The following is a 17,583-nucleotide window of genomic DNA, read 5'->3' as shown; positions in this document are numbered from 1 at the left end:
TTGCCTTATCTTCACTGGCGATCGGCACGATCCCTCTGTGGTCTCAACTTGCTGGCCAAGAACTCCATCCTGCGCCTGTACTGGACTTTATCCAACCAAGACACCAAAAGCCAAGTGAGTTTCACCCGGTTCTTGCTTCATCTCGGTCCCCTGTCCAGCGAGATGCTGTTCACCATTTCGTGTGATGTATAAGTGTGTGATGCCGGTGTTGCTGCCGATGCTGCTGTATGTTCCACTGTATGTATGTACAGTCTCTTCCTTCTTCACTTCTCTACTCAGGGACTTTACCACGGCGAGTAGTAGGTGTCGGGAGCTGTACATTGGAGCTCGACGGCTCCTCGGAACGAGATCTCTGCCAGATAAGCCCAAGATTTCTCGTGCGGGACGCGGTGGAGCGAATTAGCGAGGACGCAAATTCGCACTTGGATTCACGCCCGATGAAAAATACTAAATACCGATACTCTAAGCTAAACTTTCTGCCTTCAAGCATCCAGATGACCTTAAATGGAAACCAAAGATTGCGCTAATGGCTTCAACGAAAAAATGAATGATTTATTTATCGTAATAATGTAATTATTTAATTTTGTGAAATAGTTTTTAAATTATTACATAAATTCAGACATGTATTGTACCGAGCTGTAAAACTCTACAAATCGTTTTTTAAAATAAAAAAAAAAACCCTACGCAAGAGTGTAAGTATGAGTACATAATATAACTGCCTTAAAAGTGTATCTGGTATTTTTACTGCGAAAAGTAAGCTCGAGAATAAGAGATATAATAAAGAAACGTTATTGTTACATTTGAAACAACGTACAATAAAGATTGGAATGCCGAAGTGAATTTTTCCCCCACGGCACATGTTAAAAGTATGTTTTTGTCGGTTGGTATGAAGTAGTTCTTTACTCTTGGCTCTCGAGAGTGAGAGAAGATGGGACAGGATGGTTTGGTTTGCTGTACAGCCAAGTAAAATCATCCTATATACTGAGCAGAGAGCAAAGCAGTTGAGTAGTCTACAGAGCAGTTACGTTTCTCTGATCTCTCTTACTTTACTCGAGAATATAACATAACGACGAAAGAACGAAAACGTTTACGACTTGCCGACTTGCCGGTGTTGGTAAAGTGGAATGGGATGAGAGTATAAGAGGAGAGCATCAGAGAACACCAGTAGACCTCTATATACTGTTCTTGTTCTTGGGGTTTTGTTTCTTCATCCCAAGGAGTATCTGCTGCTGCTGCTGATGCTCCTTCACATTGTTTTCCCTGTTTTTTTACTCTAAGTTTGTGCACGCCTCAAGACGACGATGACCATAAGACTGAGACCAAGACCAAGAAGAAGAAGAAGAAGAAGAAGAAAATCGAGAGCAAGACCAAGACTGAGATATCTGCTCGCGAGATATTTATCCCAAGGCATCTAAATCGCGAGAACTACGCAAGTCATCCAGCTGCTTTTGTTCCGTATTTACTCAACCCCCCGACGTTTCCGCTTGGCGAGAAAAACTAAAATTGATTAATCTCCGGTTGCCTTTAGCCTCCTCTGTCATGATATAGCTCAAGTGTTGAGAAATACGTTAATACGTTTATGTGTATGTGTTATAAATAAATTCAATTGGCTGATGCAACTTTAAATTTGCCACAGTGAGAATCGTATTTCATTGCGGTATTGAGTATTTTATTGTGCTGCTGACGATCGAAAATCACTTTTACCTGACTCTTGACCGTCTCTTTTCTTGTGTACCCTATACCTATCCAATATACAATAAACCTTCTTTTATTTTTTATTTTTTTATGGGGCGATCCGTAACAAATCACGGTACAAAAAGCTTACCAACACCCGCCATTTTTATCTCTTAATTAACTCTCATTCTTAAAACTTAATTATCAAAATTCACAAACGCCAAAACCGGGCCAGGAGAAACTAATAAGATGCCTTTAAAAACGCATATATAATAACAACAACAGCACCAATAATAATAATAACAATATATAATAAAATAAAAAAATGTAAAAAAGAGCGAAACTAAAAAATTCAACAGAACCCTAAAAAGGTAACAATCGGCAACAAGCAACCGGTAAATTTAAATTTAAAAAGGATTTCAAAAGACACAATGCCGACGATTTTTCGTTGGCTTAAGCCTTAACAAACGTCATTACATCGCCGTTGATTTCTTATGACGGCGAGTATATCGCTAAATTTGCTATACAACATCCCACTGCGACAACTTACCACTACTCACCAGAAGAGAAAAAGAAGATGAACTACACCACCAATAATAACAATAATAATAATAACAACAACAACAACAAGAATAAGAGTTTGTTATTGTCGACAAAGAACCGTAGTGGCGCTAATTACACTCACAGACGATTGGTCTACGGGTACAAGCTGCGAGTGCAAGTCAGAGCCGCATCTTGAACCTGCTCCAGCCGCTGTGGCGAATTGCCGGACCCGGTGACGTACCACATCCTGGCCGTGGGACCAACGAGATTATCGTCCCAACGCAAACGAGAATCGAGTCCTTCACGGATGTACACAGCCGTCCACAAACTTTTTCATACATCATATTACGTATATATATTATATATATATATGTATATATATATACTTAGATGTTAAATTACACAATACCATTGCACTTGAGCTTACACTTACGCAGCAAGACTTAACGACACCATGAAAATCAATCCAGCAACATGCAGTAGCGTACCTGCTAGCAAGACTGCGTCTTACAGAGGCACAAGTTCGATTTCTCGGTCAATTCCCAACGACAACGGCCACCGACAATACTGCAATCACTGCGTGTCGCATTTTATTACCGTAAGTAAATAAAATACAAACATCTGATGTGAAACCGATAGTCACGCTTTTACACGTTTTATATCTTTTTTAGTTAATAACGTCGTTGCGCAGCATCAATTCCGCCAGATTTTTAACCATCTCATGCTGTCTACATATTAAAAACCAAATACCTATAAATATATAAATTATATTAAATTATAAATAATAATGACATTCTCAAGAGGAAGATAAATAGGCGTGGACTATAATTCCTTGTTATTTCCACTCGCGCGGTCAACCAAAATACAATTCTCTATCCATTGGTTCTCTCTTTCATACCAAATACAACCAACCAGTTTCCAGTTACAATCATCTTCATCTATCACCTTAGAAATTTTATTTTATTATTTTTTTAACTATTTTTTTTTTCCCACCCAAAAACTTCTTAAATCCCGGTCCCGCATAACAAATATATGCCACTTGACGCTGGTGTACCCACCAGGTTGCTATACACGCCAGTTAATCATAAAATTAATGACCAGAAGACCAATCAACCGCCGTGAAATAAATATAATAGTTAAACACTTTAATTTAACACGTAAAAAATATTTAGATACAAATATTTATAGTACGGATGTTGTATAGATGTTCCTGATGATGATGATGATAAACATCAGGTTTTAATGATCATTTTAAAAGTTATTTCTCCAGCACAATGTAATCCTTATTATTTTCTGTTCATACTTTTTTAAATATTGACAATGTATAGAATTATTGAGTATGAACGACAATCCGAAAATAAGCAGAGATCTTGTCAGTTGTTAGCTTCTTTCAAGATTATTTCAGTATTTTTTCATTTGTTAGAAGTATACAAGATCTAGTTTGTTGGCACATTGTCGAAAATTCATTGTAATATTGGAAAAAAACGCGCTGCCAGGAAGTTGTAACAACAATAAAAAAAAAGAGAAAGAAAGAAGATCGACATTGTTGGGCAAGTTAAGAACTGGGTGTTACAGCCTATCGATCTTGTTCGCGGTGGTCCTATTGTCGGTTTGTCAATGAGTTGGTCTCCGGTATAGACGAAGCCTCAAAGTCGACAGCGCTACGTCTAGTCGTTGTCCAGGTGGATAATAAACGCGTTGGTTTTGTCGCCGACCAGTCAAGAGTGTTCCTACTGTTGAGTACACAGAGATTCTAACGTAGAGAAGCCTGATCCGAACCCATGACAAGCAGGTAAATCACTCGGATCTTTTTAATGTACTTCTATATAGATTTTACGAGTATAACTTTGACATTTATGTATTTATCTATTTTATTTTAATATTTACTATTATTGTATTTTTCTTTGCTAGCTAAATATTATTTTATTTTATATTTTTTAAATATTTTTCTTCAGGTATCTCATCAACACATTATTATCTGACTCGTATCAACAGAAATATCATCGGAATCCACAAAGCAGTTATAATACGAATTTTAATAAATACATATATCACAAGGGATTTACTGAGAATGGATGTGAGAAATTCTTAAGTTAAACCGCCTATTTAAAATCTTCTTTATACTTCCTTTTTTTTTAACATCTCTTTTTTTTATTGCCAAAAGTTTATTCCCGAATGTCGGATAATCCCAAGTAGAGGCATGAGCGGCTTTCGGACGATACGAGAGACAAACTAAAACCAGATTCTTGTCGGCTTATTCTACGAAAATTGCGTAGCTGGAGTTGCAGCCACCCGCTAGGAATCCCTGACTTTCGACGAGCTTGACTTTATGCTCATCGCTATGCGGCTAATGAAGACATCGGGCTCTATACTACAGGATAGGGATGGAGATGAAGACGGAGAGAAGAATGGGGCTTTTCTATACAGAACTGAGGTTTACCGAAATTTCGAGATCTCCGTAAAATATATGTTTCAAAAAAACGTTACCAGGTTTATTTTTGTGTACCAGCTTGCTAACGGACTAGGCTGAATATCAAGTCCAACTAGGAGCTACAAATCCAGTGGGATGAAATGGAGGCGAGAGGTTGCTAGTGAATAAGGACATAGAGAGAGTGCTGAGAACTGGTGTAAGAAAAATAAAAAATTTAAATGGAGAAAAAAGAGAGCCTGTTCCGAATCACCCGCGTACAATGCCTTAAAGTCGGCTATTGTTAAAGGTCCAGTGGCAGGAATGAATCGCCGCATAATGGCCAGAAACTTTTGTAAGGTTTCTTCAAAAGAGGAGAAGAGAGCTGTAATCTATTGCCCTAGCTTTACACTCTACACCAGACATCTTTTTTTACTCTACATATATTATAAATACTTGTAGTATGTTTCTTTCCTTGTTTTGCTCCGCATTCGCAGCAATTCGTTTGGGGTTTTAATTCTCATGTCCAAGGATCGAGTATCGAAAAAGCCTGTAGTATTGCCGTGGAACCAAATGCGTGAAAAGGATTTCACAGAAAATCTTAGCACGAAGGATATGTTGGCATTTATGGGTTTCCAACCGTTTAACCTCCGTGCACATAATATAAATATATATACTTATACATGTATTACATACCTGACATTATGATTTTACAGGGTAATTATCCAGGTTTTCCATCAGTGTCAAAATTCAAAGTCAACTGTTGACAAACACGAGGGTCTTGTTAATTGGACGTGGTCCTGGTCTATCAAATAAAAATTCACCCGTCAATTCCGCATGTTATTTCTTTAAATTTATGGATCTAAAAAAACAAATAACAAAAAGTGTGTTAATAAATTATTAAATAAATAGTTTTGAATTTAGTGAAGAGAAAAAGGGAGTGATGTAGCAAAAAATAAAGCTTAGAGTTGATTAATATTTAAGTTCCACTTACGATAATATTTTTGAATGAATGCAGCAATAAAAAACTAACGAGAACGGCATGGAGACATTGATCGAGTGGATTGAGGCCAACAGAGATCAACCGAGGTGGCAACTGCCAACTGGTAACTGGTACCCAGTGATTTGTAACTGGTAGCCATTGCTGTTGGTGGTTGCTCGTTCCCGTTCCTCGTAGTCGGGCTCATAATCCTACAAAGCGAGCCGGCCTACGGAAACTTCTGGACAATTTATCCCATGGTATGTAATACATAAAGAGCCCTTATTCACGCTCGCCTGCGTCCTCATGCTCATCTCCGATAGATCGGGCTTTTCGGGTTCTGTCAATTGGGTCTATCGTCCGGAAGAGTCTCCTCAGTCAGACCGATTCCAGGCCCGATGGTCACGAATTCTTCGACTACTTGATCATGAGCGTTCTATTAAATAAAATAAATAAGAATCAGACAACGGGAAGCGCAAAAAATTCTCACTTGATGAAATTTTGTTAAAAGTTTCAAGTGTGTGTATGTAAAAACGTACGTGGGAGAAATGTGTGGCTTAGGATCAGAATTATTGGGCTGTGAGGGTGAACCTTTTGGCCGCGTTCGCGCGTGGCAATCCTTCCGAGGATTATCAACTAGTTCCGTGAAAGAGAACAGGCTGAGACGTGGGGCGAAAGGTGCCCACGGGTGTCCTAAACACCACAGGGGTTCCTCGAGTACAAGAAATTCGAGATGAGGATCTAGAAATTTTTCTCTCCTCGTCTGGCTGTTCTTTATCGTCATCTAGTGTGTCGAGGAATAAAAATTTGCAATAAAATTAATTCTTTTTTTATTATTTTTATATATAATCAATTTTTCTTCCCGCAACTTTTTGAATTAAATCATTTAATTAATTAATCAATTAAATTATTACATTTTTTTTGTTGGTAAATTAAATCTTTATGGTGTATAGAGATATTAGACTGACGTTGCTAAAACTAATTTTGTTTCGTTTATTCTCAAGCACCGACAAAATTATCGATGAATGCGTCCTTGAAATCCTTCTCGTCTCGGTTCAATCGACTGCCCTCGCTCTTAGTCTTCTCCCTCGCGATCTTTTCTCCTTCTCAGCGTCTCGTGTCTCAATCTAGAGCCCTCATCATGTTTTAATTTCACGGTCGACTCTCCTCCGCTCGTATGCTGGACCACTTCTCCTCGAGTGAGTCCCCACCAGAGAAAGTCCTCGCTACGATGGGCTGGGCCTCCGAACTCCAGTGGGAGTTGAAGTAGTGAAAGACTCCAGCAAGAGGTCGCTACAACGCGGATTGTGAAGACGAGAAAGTTTGCCTTGAAGATGGAGTCAGCTTCCGTACACTTTGCAGACATTATTTCTTTCTCGGCGCTTAATTTTTATTCAAATTGAATTTATTTCATTACCATTTTGTTCAGATTAATTTTTTTTTAAGTAAGAATAGATTAGTTAAAAACACTTGATAATCAGCGATTCATTTTAATTTATATATAATATAATGAGTTAATTCTCTTACTTACCTAATAATACTTTTATATTTTATTAGCTTGGATACTAAATTTATTTGTTGGAACATTTAATATTTAATATCGTCGCGTAATTAATCAATTAAATCTTGCAGTAACTCATGATTATAACGAACCTGAATCCCGACTGCCAAAAAATGAGACAATAAAAATGTCGACCGTAATAATGGCGGCGATTTTAAAAATTCAGATTATCATGTGTCGGTAATGAACATTTCCAATAAATAAAATTAATGAGACGCAGTCTCATGGAAATAACAAACTTCGACGATTTTTTTATTTTATCAGTTCCGAATGTACCCAAATTAAAATTCGTACGTCAAAATAAAATGGCGGCAGAATATGGTAGAAAAATATAAAAAAAAAAAAAAACACTTTAGTGTTTGAACAAACCTTGGCGGGGAAATAATATGCAGAAGGGTGTCCTAATACACTTGGAGATTTGAATTAAATTGCTCCAAGTGTATTGCAGCTAAAAAACGTCACTTAACTGCTATTTCCCCACCAGACGATGCCAGATGATTTTGCTCAGGAACTAGAAAGTCAGCATCAGCCATCAGCAACACTTTACACTACCACTGGACACTCAACACTTAACGACAACACAGACACTTTGCACAATTTACATTTTATGAACACTCCACAATTTAATTAAACAACAACTATGAGCAACGAATTTTATAGATAATTACACGACGTAACTGCAATACTGTTTCATTTCAAACGTAAAGAAGGATCTGGACTACTGCTGCCACTATCGATTATACTAACTGCCGCTATTGAACCGCCAGTTGATACACAGCAATCGATTTTGCGATTAATTCGACCGCCCCCACTCCAGCAAACATTTGAACGTCGACTACAGCGACGCGCAGTAGCACCAACGGCGCGAAATTTCAAAATCGAAATTTAATCATTTCATTTAAAATTACTTGTGTCAATAATTATATTAATTAGAATGCATGCAGAAATGCTCTCTGCTCTTTATCGATCATACGAGAATCAATTTTTCCAAGTAAATTATTGAATATTATGCTAATTCTAGTAAATTCATTTTTTATCTTGCAAAAATTTTTAAGTGCGTACTTGACGCGATCTTTTGCATTATATGTTTTCAATAGGTTTGAAAATTCCCGCGTTAATTTTCATATTTCTCGCGCACGCGCTCAAACATCTCTTTTGAAATGGCCGCCTGAAAAGAGGGGATTTATAAATCCTTTGTCTTATTTTTTTTCTAAAAATCATCCTCTACTCTGCGTACAAAATTGTCATCAGTCACCAGTCATATAAAATACAGACTCAATGCCGTCATATCGAGTATCAGTTCTCATATCATACGTGTTAATGTTTATAGACTAAAATACGTGACTTAATTTTTCGCGCGTGTACAACTAGTTATTTATTTCCATCCATTGTTTTCTTGTTATTTTTTAAATCTTTTTTTTTTAGGTATACAAAAATATCAGTTAGTCAGCAGTTGGTAAACGTGCGCCGTGAAATTAACATCGATAGAAAAAGGAAACAAAAGTAAATACCATCTATACATACACACATAACCAGTAATGTTTAATACTATGATAGATTCTAACCATTCACAGCCTTGGAAATATTATTACAGGTTTGGAAATCAGCTGATTTAAATCAATGGAAAGGAAACAAAGTATATAATGTTGTGTCGTTGGTTAACACGAGCGTCACTTGGTACAAAAACATTAAACAGCTGGAACACCGTTATAATATAACAATACAACACATCCACACACACATCTATAAAATATACAGTACAGAATATTAACACAAGTTAATTGCATTGTTTGTGGATTTAAATGGTCTCTGTCGTACTGTAATAAATAATCGTCTGTCTCTGACTGATCAGTCACATCGTACGTCGCTGAAACTCTCGGTTCTGTACTAGAACCACAACTTCGACTCAAACTCTATAAATCTAAATCGCAGTTACCAGCTCGTTGTGTTGTTATCATATATTTTATTATGTTTGCTACTATATCTGTCTCAAATCATAATCGTAACTCAAATAATAATAATACAACACGTGTTGAGAATATGAATTTATCAGAATTATATTTTCGAGCGCGTGTTACGCGTGCATAACAATCGACGCTGCGTAACAACGCAAATGTTAATTATTTTAAATAAATCTAAACTATCGATGCTTAATCACGGGAGATAATCCATTTTTTTTTACTTTACTTTACTCTATTTTTTATTTTTATTGTTGACACTGGCAAGCCAGGACTGAACGATGTCTTGGCTCGTACGATTTCCCTGGTCGGAGAGCATAAAAAAACGGGCATGTCGATATTTACTGCAACGTTATCTTGGACAATTCTTGGAGGAAAAACTTACACTTGATCAGCTTACTGTTGATCTTTACAATGGTACTGGACGTGTCACCAATGTCAGCCTTGACGTCCAGGTAAATAAAAATTTTCTTTGTTTAAAGTCTGACGTCTTACGTCAACTCATTATTTTTATTTTTTTTTTTTATAATAAAATCGCCAAGTGCATAAATAAATAATTACTTGAAGTAATCAATGCATTGACACAATTAATTTAATTTAATTTAATTTTTTTTGTCCACTGACTGTAATTTTAAATTTAAATTATTTTTATTTTTCATCCCGCAGGCACTTAATGAGATGGGAGAGCAGCAGCACTTGCCGTTGGAGTTCGTCGACGGGTTTATATCTGAAATGTCTGTCAGCATACCCTGGTCGGCATTACTCAGCGAGGCGAGTTACGTTGAGGTCAAAGGTCTAAAAATTACAGTACAGCCGAGACAAAGAAGCGAAACGGGAACCTCGATGTTCGAGTCAATGTGGAGTTCTATGACATCGAGTATGCAATTGGCACAAGAGTGTTTACAGCAAGACGCTAATAATGCGGGAGGTAACAATGCACAGCCGCTTGAAGGCGTTGAATTATTTGCGCAGACAATTGACTCGATATTGTGTCGTGTAAGAGTACGTTTTATTGACACGGTAATACGGTTGGAACACGTGCCCTTGGATTCTACCACTGGAGTTGCCATTGAGATGTGTATTAAAAATTTAGAGTACTCTGATGAAGCTGGCTCTGACCCCAGCAACGTTAATTTGGACGCTAACCAGTCCAAAGGTTACGTCGTATCTGCATTTACGACAAAACGTTTTTATCTTGAAGGTGTCACCTTTCATACTGACGAATTTCCTTCAAGAGCGAGAACATTCTCCAGGAGTGTCATGACAACCAGCAGAGGTTCAACGCCTGATTCAAAGGTACTGATATTTTTTTTTATCGACTTTTTAATATACTAAAATTAAATTTTTTATTTTAGAATTCAGATGGACATTTTTCATCCGCACAAATATCGCCGACGCAACATAACATACCAACGCCACCAGATAGAAATTTAATAAACACGTTGAGTCAATCTAATCCTATTATGTGCGCCAAGATAACAGGCCGTCAAGAGATCCGTTTGAAAATAAAACAGGGTGAAGGTATACTGGGTCCTAAAGTTGAGTTGGAAGTAACCCTGGGATCTTTCATATCGTTTTTGAGTCCACGTCAAGTCCATGTTTTGATGGAACTGGGACATGGTCTGGCCTCTCCAGATCTTGAAGACATCAGTAACGTGGCACCCCGTACTTGCACAGAAAAACCGATGGCTGGTAGTGATTTTAGTCGAGTCGAAAGAGAATTAATGCATCAACTGCATCCTGTTCACGGTCTGCGTACCACGGATTTACGCAACACCCAGGGATGGTCAACTGCCTCATTAGATGAGTCTGATAACGAGGATGAATTTTTACCCATGAAGCTACCGGGAGGAATGAGTGATTCCCAAACGACAAACAACATCAGTATGGACGAAAGCATTTCCGCGAGTAGTATCAGCTCAAAAAGTTCGGTAACAAATGTCACGAAGCCACATAAACATCGAGCTAATGCTGACACTGATCCTACTGCAGAAACGTCACAATTTCACGTACGAGTATCGTCCATAGCAGTAATACTACTCCATGAAGATATTCTTACAACGGGGATTGAAAGTCGTGGACTCACTTGTGCCAGCACTGAGCAGATGAAAAATGCGGCTGAAGAATTTTTTAATAAACTTGGAATATTTGCAGCTGACGGTTATGGAAATAAAAATTTTGATAAAGCTGCTAAAATTTTTCTTGATGCATGTCGGCTCAGTCATATAAGATTACTTGCCGCTCCTTTGGTAGTCGAGGGAAGTGAGAAAACTACGCCCCAAGCATCAGCTATCGCTGGAAGTTTGACTCTTGCGACACTGGAAATAGTCGAATGTCTAGTGGACACCAGCAATAATTCAGAAACTCCAAAAGTCGAGTACGTTGAGTTACTGACATTTGACAACAAGTCAACGGCTACTGACAACTTTGGACTTTTAAACACAACCGACTTTCGTATGAGATTCAAATACACCGAGAAAGCAGTTCGTCATGCTCAAACAACAAGATTTGCTCATCCACGTACAGAAATTGATATACAATTGGAGCCATGTCAGAGTGAAGTTGACATAACAATTATTGATAGAATATCATCGGTACTAAATCCCCAGCCAATTTGTACCTACAACCCATCGTCGACAGCCAAAGACACCTGGAACCAGCACGCGATGTTCTATCAGGCCGTCGAGAGCCCAATTCTATCGGATTCACGGGTTAATATTAAAGTTTCTTCATCACGTGCTATATTCAAAGTAAGATTTCCGGTACCAGATTTAAGGCCACTACATGATATGAGCCGCGCGCCCTGGTGGACACGATCAGTGCGCTCTGATTTTATAACTCTGACTCTAAATGACGCACAATTTCACATGTCGATGGACACTCAGGCTCACTATCTCTCGCGACAAGAGATACAGTGCCGGCAAGTGCTGCTTACGTACACGGAAATAGACTCGGACATCCCGGTGAAGATTGCCAACAGCCATGTCAATGACAAACAGGACAGCCTGTTGCCGCAAGAGGGCGAGTGTTTCGGCTGGCCAAGAATGGTCTTTACAATTTATCCTCAACATCTTGGTGGCCCGCTGGAAGACAGCTCGGAAGAAGAACCTGGATCTAGTTTAGATGAACCTTTGGGCCAGCCACCGCGACACCAGCCGTCGCCCTTTAGTTCAAAGCGAGTGATCCACGAGTCAGATACTCCGCACAGTGAATCTCAGAGCCACACGAACAAAGACGATCATGAACATCGTGAAGGAGAGGAGCTTGTAATCCCAGGAAATCGGCAAGAAATGTTAGAATTTATGGAAGAAGGTACTCATGGGTCAAGAGTTCAGATTGACATCAGCTTGCCTTGTCTGTCTGTTCAAATTCCCTCGAAACATCTCTACGAGCAGATATACAATAGAATAAACACTGATCTCTTTCTCTGGGAACCTTCGGCACCGAGACCGAAGTACACCAACACCGACTCTCACGGTGGACTTGACCTGGCTTCTACTCTGCTCCAAGAGTCCATTTATCCGAAATTCAGCATGTGCAAAAGTGGTATTCAATATAATTCAGATTCAGACAGTGACGACGACGGCGTCTTTCATTCAACAGCAGGAAAAAGTTTCAATCAGACTTTAAACAAAGCGCCGAAAAATGGACAGAGTAAAATGTCATTGACATTTAACATCAACCAGGGTCTCTTAACAATGTACACACCAGTTCGTGATGGTCTGTCGAATGTTATTCCCGGTCAGCAAGGCGAATTAATCCTCCGAGTCGAGGATGCTACAATATTTTGTGTTAATTCTTACAAAGGTAACGGCAACTTGGGCTACGTTTGCACAATGATTAAAAATGTTTCATTATACCACTGTGGAATAACGACGATACCCTCAACAACTCCGCCACTGAGGTCTCTAAATAGCGTGATACCTCGTCACTGCCAGCCGGCAATTTATCGGAGTCACAATGGTCTACAAGAAAATATTGAGGCTGCCGAAGACGCGGACATGCTGACCGTTGCAGTGAGAATACAAGCAGCACACCAGACCCATCACATAAAAACTTTCCGAGTTGCAGTGGGAATAAGAAACGCAACACTTAGACATCGGATGTGTTCAGCACAAACTTCTTGGTTCACTCAATTGACGGACTGTCTTGATGTCATAGATCATCCTGTTGCTGGCTACTCACCACCGGGCGTACTCACAGAACTTCATCTGCATTTGTGGAACTGCGCGGTGGACTATAGACCGCTTTTCCTTCCGCTGAGGTCAATGATAACACTCGGTAGTTTCAGCGTATCCAGTAATATTGCCGCTAAAACAAACACATCAACGCTTCGGTTCATTGCTGAGGACGTGGCGCTCTTTTTATCTGAAAAATTGGGCAATCATGTGGACCTCAAGCGCGACTATGTCGGTGTCATGGATCTGGGGCTGTTTGAATTATCATTGAGATTGAACGAAAAGATGTACGGTGGAGCGCCGAGGGTTGATCTACGAGCAAGCAATAATGTCCTGCATGTGCGTACTTGCGCAGATTCAGGTCGCGCTTTGATGCAGCTCCTCACTTACTTTGCCAGCGACGGGGATCTTACTCCCAACATTGGCAGCACCGAGAGCATCGCGGTGCCCAGCTCGGGAGACGAAGAAAGTTTGCTGGGCGAAGAAAGTATAAATACGCTGAGCAAAAGTCAAGAGGAACGAGTCAATAGTTTGATGGAGGAAGCTATGGAAGACACTGTGAGAGGCAGCACTACGAGTTTGAGTAAAAAATCACCTGAAGAAAAGGCTCAAGTGGAAGTATTTTTCTTTCCCGATGAACCGCATCCAGCTACTCAGGTACCGGAAATGAATAATAATCATAGTAATAATAACACAACACCCGCAGCACGTGGTACAGAGTCTGATGATACCGATGAAGACTTTTGTATACTTGGAGAGGAAGCAGGCGCGGGTATTATGCCTCGACACGGTATTCCGGAGATTCGGTGGCTTAGTCAGGAGTATATACGGGTTGTAGATAATCACTTTGCAGTGCCATTAGGTAAAACAGATTTACTAAAAGCTCCGAAACATTTTCCCGCACCCGTTTTGAGGTACACGCTGTGTGAGATGACACTAGTCTGGCATATGTACGGCGGCAAGGACTTCGGAAACCCTCATCAAGTGGTCAAGAAAAAAAATGTAACAATAGATGATCCGGGTTATCGGTTCGACAATTCGGTCCCGGTACGCAGCCGATCGGCAGTCGTCGGTTTCAGTAAAATGAATCCGCATGAAGTAAAATTTGGTAGTGCGCCAAATTCACCTTGCGGTAAAACGAAATCATCTTCAAAAGACTGGTATACTCAGGGTGGTCCTGGTCGCCAGCATGACGTTCTTATGGAATTGCAACTGAACAAAGTAAGATTCCAACATGAAACTTATCCTGAAAATACGACAGAAGCATCACGACAAGTGTTACTGATAAGTGAAATTGAAATACGTGACAGATTGGCCTCTTCGCATATCAACAAATTTTTGTATCAGTACAGCAGTGAAGCGCGACCAAGACAGACTCACGCAAATATGTTTGCAATGAAAGCCGTGCACGTAAGACCGGATCCGAAATTCAGCGCTCAAGAGTGCTGTTTAAAATTGAGTCTCTTGCCATTACGACTTAATATTGACCAGGACAGTTTGTTATTTTTTATTGATTTCTTTACGGAGTTGACGGGTAACATGAAAGCAAGCCAGGACAACATTAATGGGCCCAGCACCACCCAGTCATCCCCGGGTTCCAAGCAGAGTACGCCGACTCATCATCCACCAGTTATGAGTGTCAATGAAGAAACTTCTGATCTGTCATCATTAGAAAGTACGAATCCGATTGACAATAGTATCGTTGATCAAAATTTGATGATACTTTTGGAGGATGAATTGACAATTAAAGAGAACAAAACTAAAATAAAAACTAACTGCGGGTCACAGGATGACAGTCAGCCAATTTATTTCCGGTAATTGTTTATTTTTATGTATTTAAATTAATTATTGATTGAATTTATAAATTAAATTAATTATTATTGTTATTTTTAGAAGTGTAATATTTGCGCCAGAAGTACTTGTGAGATTAGATTACCATGGAAAGCGAGTGGACCTCACTCACGGTCCTATGGCAGGTTTATTAATGGGCTTAGCACAACTTAACTGTTCTGAATTAAGACTGAAACGGCTGACACACCGTCACGGGTTACTGGGTATAGATAAACTCATGGCGTTCATGTTGGCTGAATGGCTACAGGATATCAAAAAGAATCAGCTGCCTAGTTTATTAGGCGGAGTCGGCCCAATGCATTCACTAGTTCAGCTGTGTAAGCACCATATCAAGTGCAATATATTTTAATATCTAAAATAATATTTTTTCTAATTGAATATTAAACCAGTTCAAGGCTTCCGTGATTTATTCTGGCTCCCGATAGAGCAGTATCAAAAAGACGGACGAATAGTACGAGGTCTCCAGCGCGGAGCTAATAGTTTTACAACTTCAACGGCGATGGCTGCGCTCGAACTGACATCAAGGCTAGTCCATGTCATTCAGAGTACTGCTGAAACGGCCTACGATATGGTCAGTCCTGGTCCCAGTGTACGTAGAAAAACTAAAGGTCAGAAGGGACGACGCAAGCGATACAGCCAGCCTTTAGATATACGAGAAGGAATGGCCAATGCTTATATGCTAGTCAAAGAGGTTCGTTGTTTTTTTATCAGTAATTTTATGGATAATATCAATTATGGTCGAAATGAAGATTTAGAAATCTGCTCCCATTTCGGATGCTGAGTGACCATTTTTAAAATTATTTATATTTAATTTTCAGGGTTTAGGTGAAACCGCAAATCAATTGGTGCGCGTTGCAAGTGAGGAACACGAACAAAAAGGAGTTAGTGGAGCTGTTGGTGGTGTGTTACGACAAATACCACCTACGGTTGTTAAGCCAATAATACTCGCAACGGAAGCAACGAGTAATGTACTTGGCGGTATGAGATCTCAATTGGTGCCGGACGCAAGACGCGAAGCCGCTCAAAAGTGGAGGCAGGATCCTCGTGATGTTAATTAATTATAATTGACATGATAAATATTACCGTAATATTTATACACCACGTCATTGATACCGATATATATATAGATATATATATATGTATAAGGATGAATTTTTTTATTACCATTATTTAAAGTTTATAATTTTTAAGCTTATCTGCAAAATTATCAAGTCAACACGAGTGAGCTCCAGTATCTCGTTTAAATCGCGCAAACTTTTATTAATTATTATTAGCATCGTTATTATTTTGATAGTAATTAAATATTAGGATTATTAATAATAAATAATTGAAATTTTTTAAGTCGATAATTGAATCAAAGTTTGATTTGATTGTTAGAGAAAATAAAAATCAACGAGTTCGATCTAATAAATTTTACTTATTAACTAAAATTATTTTATCACATGACGAAATTTTTTTTTATTGAAATTAGTCGGTGAATATTAAAATGGTGCGACAGAACTTTGGTAAAAACTGATGGGGATTTATTTAACATAATAACTAAATTCCAGTGATGTTATAGTACGATATATAACATAATGTTAGTTATATACATATATATAAATATAAATACTTTATATTGACATAAATAATATAAATCATACAGAGTTCAAAGACATTGGAAAATATCTATATAAATATAAATATATATGTATGTACGTGTAAAATTTTAATTAAGCAAGGTAAGACTCATCGCTCATATGTAATTTTGTTCAAACGATGTTTTTTTACCGATATCAAAATGTAACTAAAATTTTTTATTCACAAAAATTATAATGCGTTATTAAAAAAACATGTGAAAAAAATTTATAAGATTATTACCTGACCTCAAATTTCGCGGTAATTAATTTGAATATACAATACGAAATATTGTGAGTTTGAATGTAGCAGATATGAGGCAAATTTTTAACTACAAGTTAACAAATTATACAATTTAAAATGGAAAAATAAAAAAAATGCGCAAACTAATTTTTAAATTTAATAAATGCGCATTTTTTAAATTCTATTCGAATTACATTTAATTCAATTATATCAAAATTTTTTAAATTCACTACTGTCAGCTACATTCACACTCATAATATTATAATACTGAAGTTTGCCGCCGTCTAATAATTTTTGAAATTTTTTAAAAAGGATAAATTATTAAAAAAAAAAAAAAAAAAAAAATGATTACACTTGTAGCTTTTTTAATTTTATACGTGTCCATATTTTTAGTTATTTTTTGTTTGTCGATATTAATTTCATCGATATTTCAGACGAATTTTTGATTTTTTACGTGGGTCAAAGGGCAGATCTGCCAAAGAAACGTTCCCAGCATGTTTCTAAGATGATTTCCTACTGGAAAGTACCGTAGAAAACCTAAATTTTATATTCAGCCGTGACCCTAATTTCAA

The 17,583-nt window shown here is 38.2% G+C and overlaps 2 protein-coding genes across 7 annotated transcripts in view; one reads left to right on the top strand and one right to left on the bottom strand.

Moving 5' to 3' along the window:
* Positions 1-7,860, bottom strand: part of LOC103578826 (transcriptional activator cubitus interruptus) — a 71,441-nt gene extending 63,581 nt beyond the window's left edge. For 3 of the 4 annotated variants that reach the window (XM_053741182.1, XM_053741183.1, XM_053741184.1), the window contains exons 1-3: positions 6,143-7,860; positions 5,619-6,039; positions 5,321-5,486 (exon numbers count right to left, since the gene is read on the bottom strand). Coding sequence is in view for 1 of the 4 variants with exons in the window: in XM_053741184.1 (XP_053597159.1) it covers positions 5,321-5,327 (7 nt within the window). In the remaining 3 variants the exon portion in view is untranslated. The remainder of the gene's footprint in view (positions 1-5,320; positions 5,487-5,618; positions 6,040-6,142) is intronic. The other variant, XM_008560025.2, reaches the window with a different exon arrangement.
* Positions 7,861-8,288: 428 nt separating this feature from the next.
* On the top strand, positions 8,289-16,964 carry LOC103578828 (autophagy-related protein 2 homolog B). Of its 3 annotated transcripts, none has more exons than XM_008560029.3 (7): positions 8,289-8,667; positions 8,759-9,577; positions 9,789-10,418; positions 10,478-15,114; positions 15,194-15,468; positions 15,541-15,842; positions 15,970-16,964. In XM_008560029.3, the coding sequence occupies exons 2-7, from the start codon at positions 9,404-9,406 to the stop codon at positions 16,207-16,209; spliced, it is 6,258 nt and encodes a 2,085-aa protein (XP_008558251.1). In that variant the 5' UTR covers positions 8,289-8,667; positions 8,759-9,403; the 3' UTR covers positions 16,210-16,964. The 3 variants fall into 3 exon arrangements, with proteins under 3 accessions (XP_008558251.1, XP_008558252.1, XP_014298605.1); XM_008560030.3 differs by having other exon boundaries at positions 8,739-9,577; XM_014443119.2 differs by lacking the exon at positions 8,289-8,667 and having other exon boundaries at positions 8,689-9,577.
* Positions 16,965-17,583: the final 619 nt, after the last annotated feature.

The sequence above is a fragment of the Microplitis demolitor genome, chromosome 8, assembly GCF_026212275.2.
Source record: "Microplitis demolitor isolate Queensland-Clemson2020A chromosome 8, iyMicDemo2.1a, whole genome shotgun sequence".
Classification (NCBI taxonomy): domain Eukaryota; kingdom Metazoa; phylum Arthropoda; class Insecta; order Hymenoptera; family Braconidae; genus Microplitis; species Microplitis demolitor.
The sequence above is the reverse complement of the archived record's forward strand: the minus strand, read 5'-3'. Positions and strand labels throughout refer to the sequence as shown.

Bases quoted from the DNA above. Each gene is read 5' to 3' on its own strand.
- LOC103578828 (XM_008560029.3), top strand. From the start codon at position 9,404: ATGTCTTGGCTCGTACGATTTCCCTGGTCGGAGAGCATAAAAAAACGG. The intron at 9,578-9,788 runs GTAAATAAAAAT...TTCATCCCGCAG, and splicing joins ATGTCAGCCTTGACGTCCAG to GCACTTAATGAGATGGGAGA. The intron at 15,843-15,969 runs GTTCGTTGTTTT...TTTAATTTTCAG, and splicing joins CTTATATGCTAGTCAAAGAG to GGTTTAGGTGAAACCGCAAA.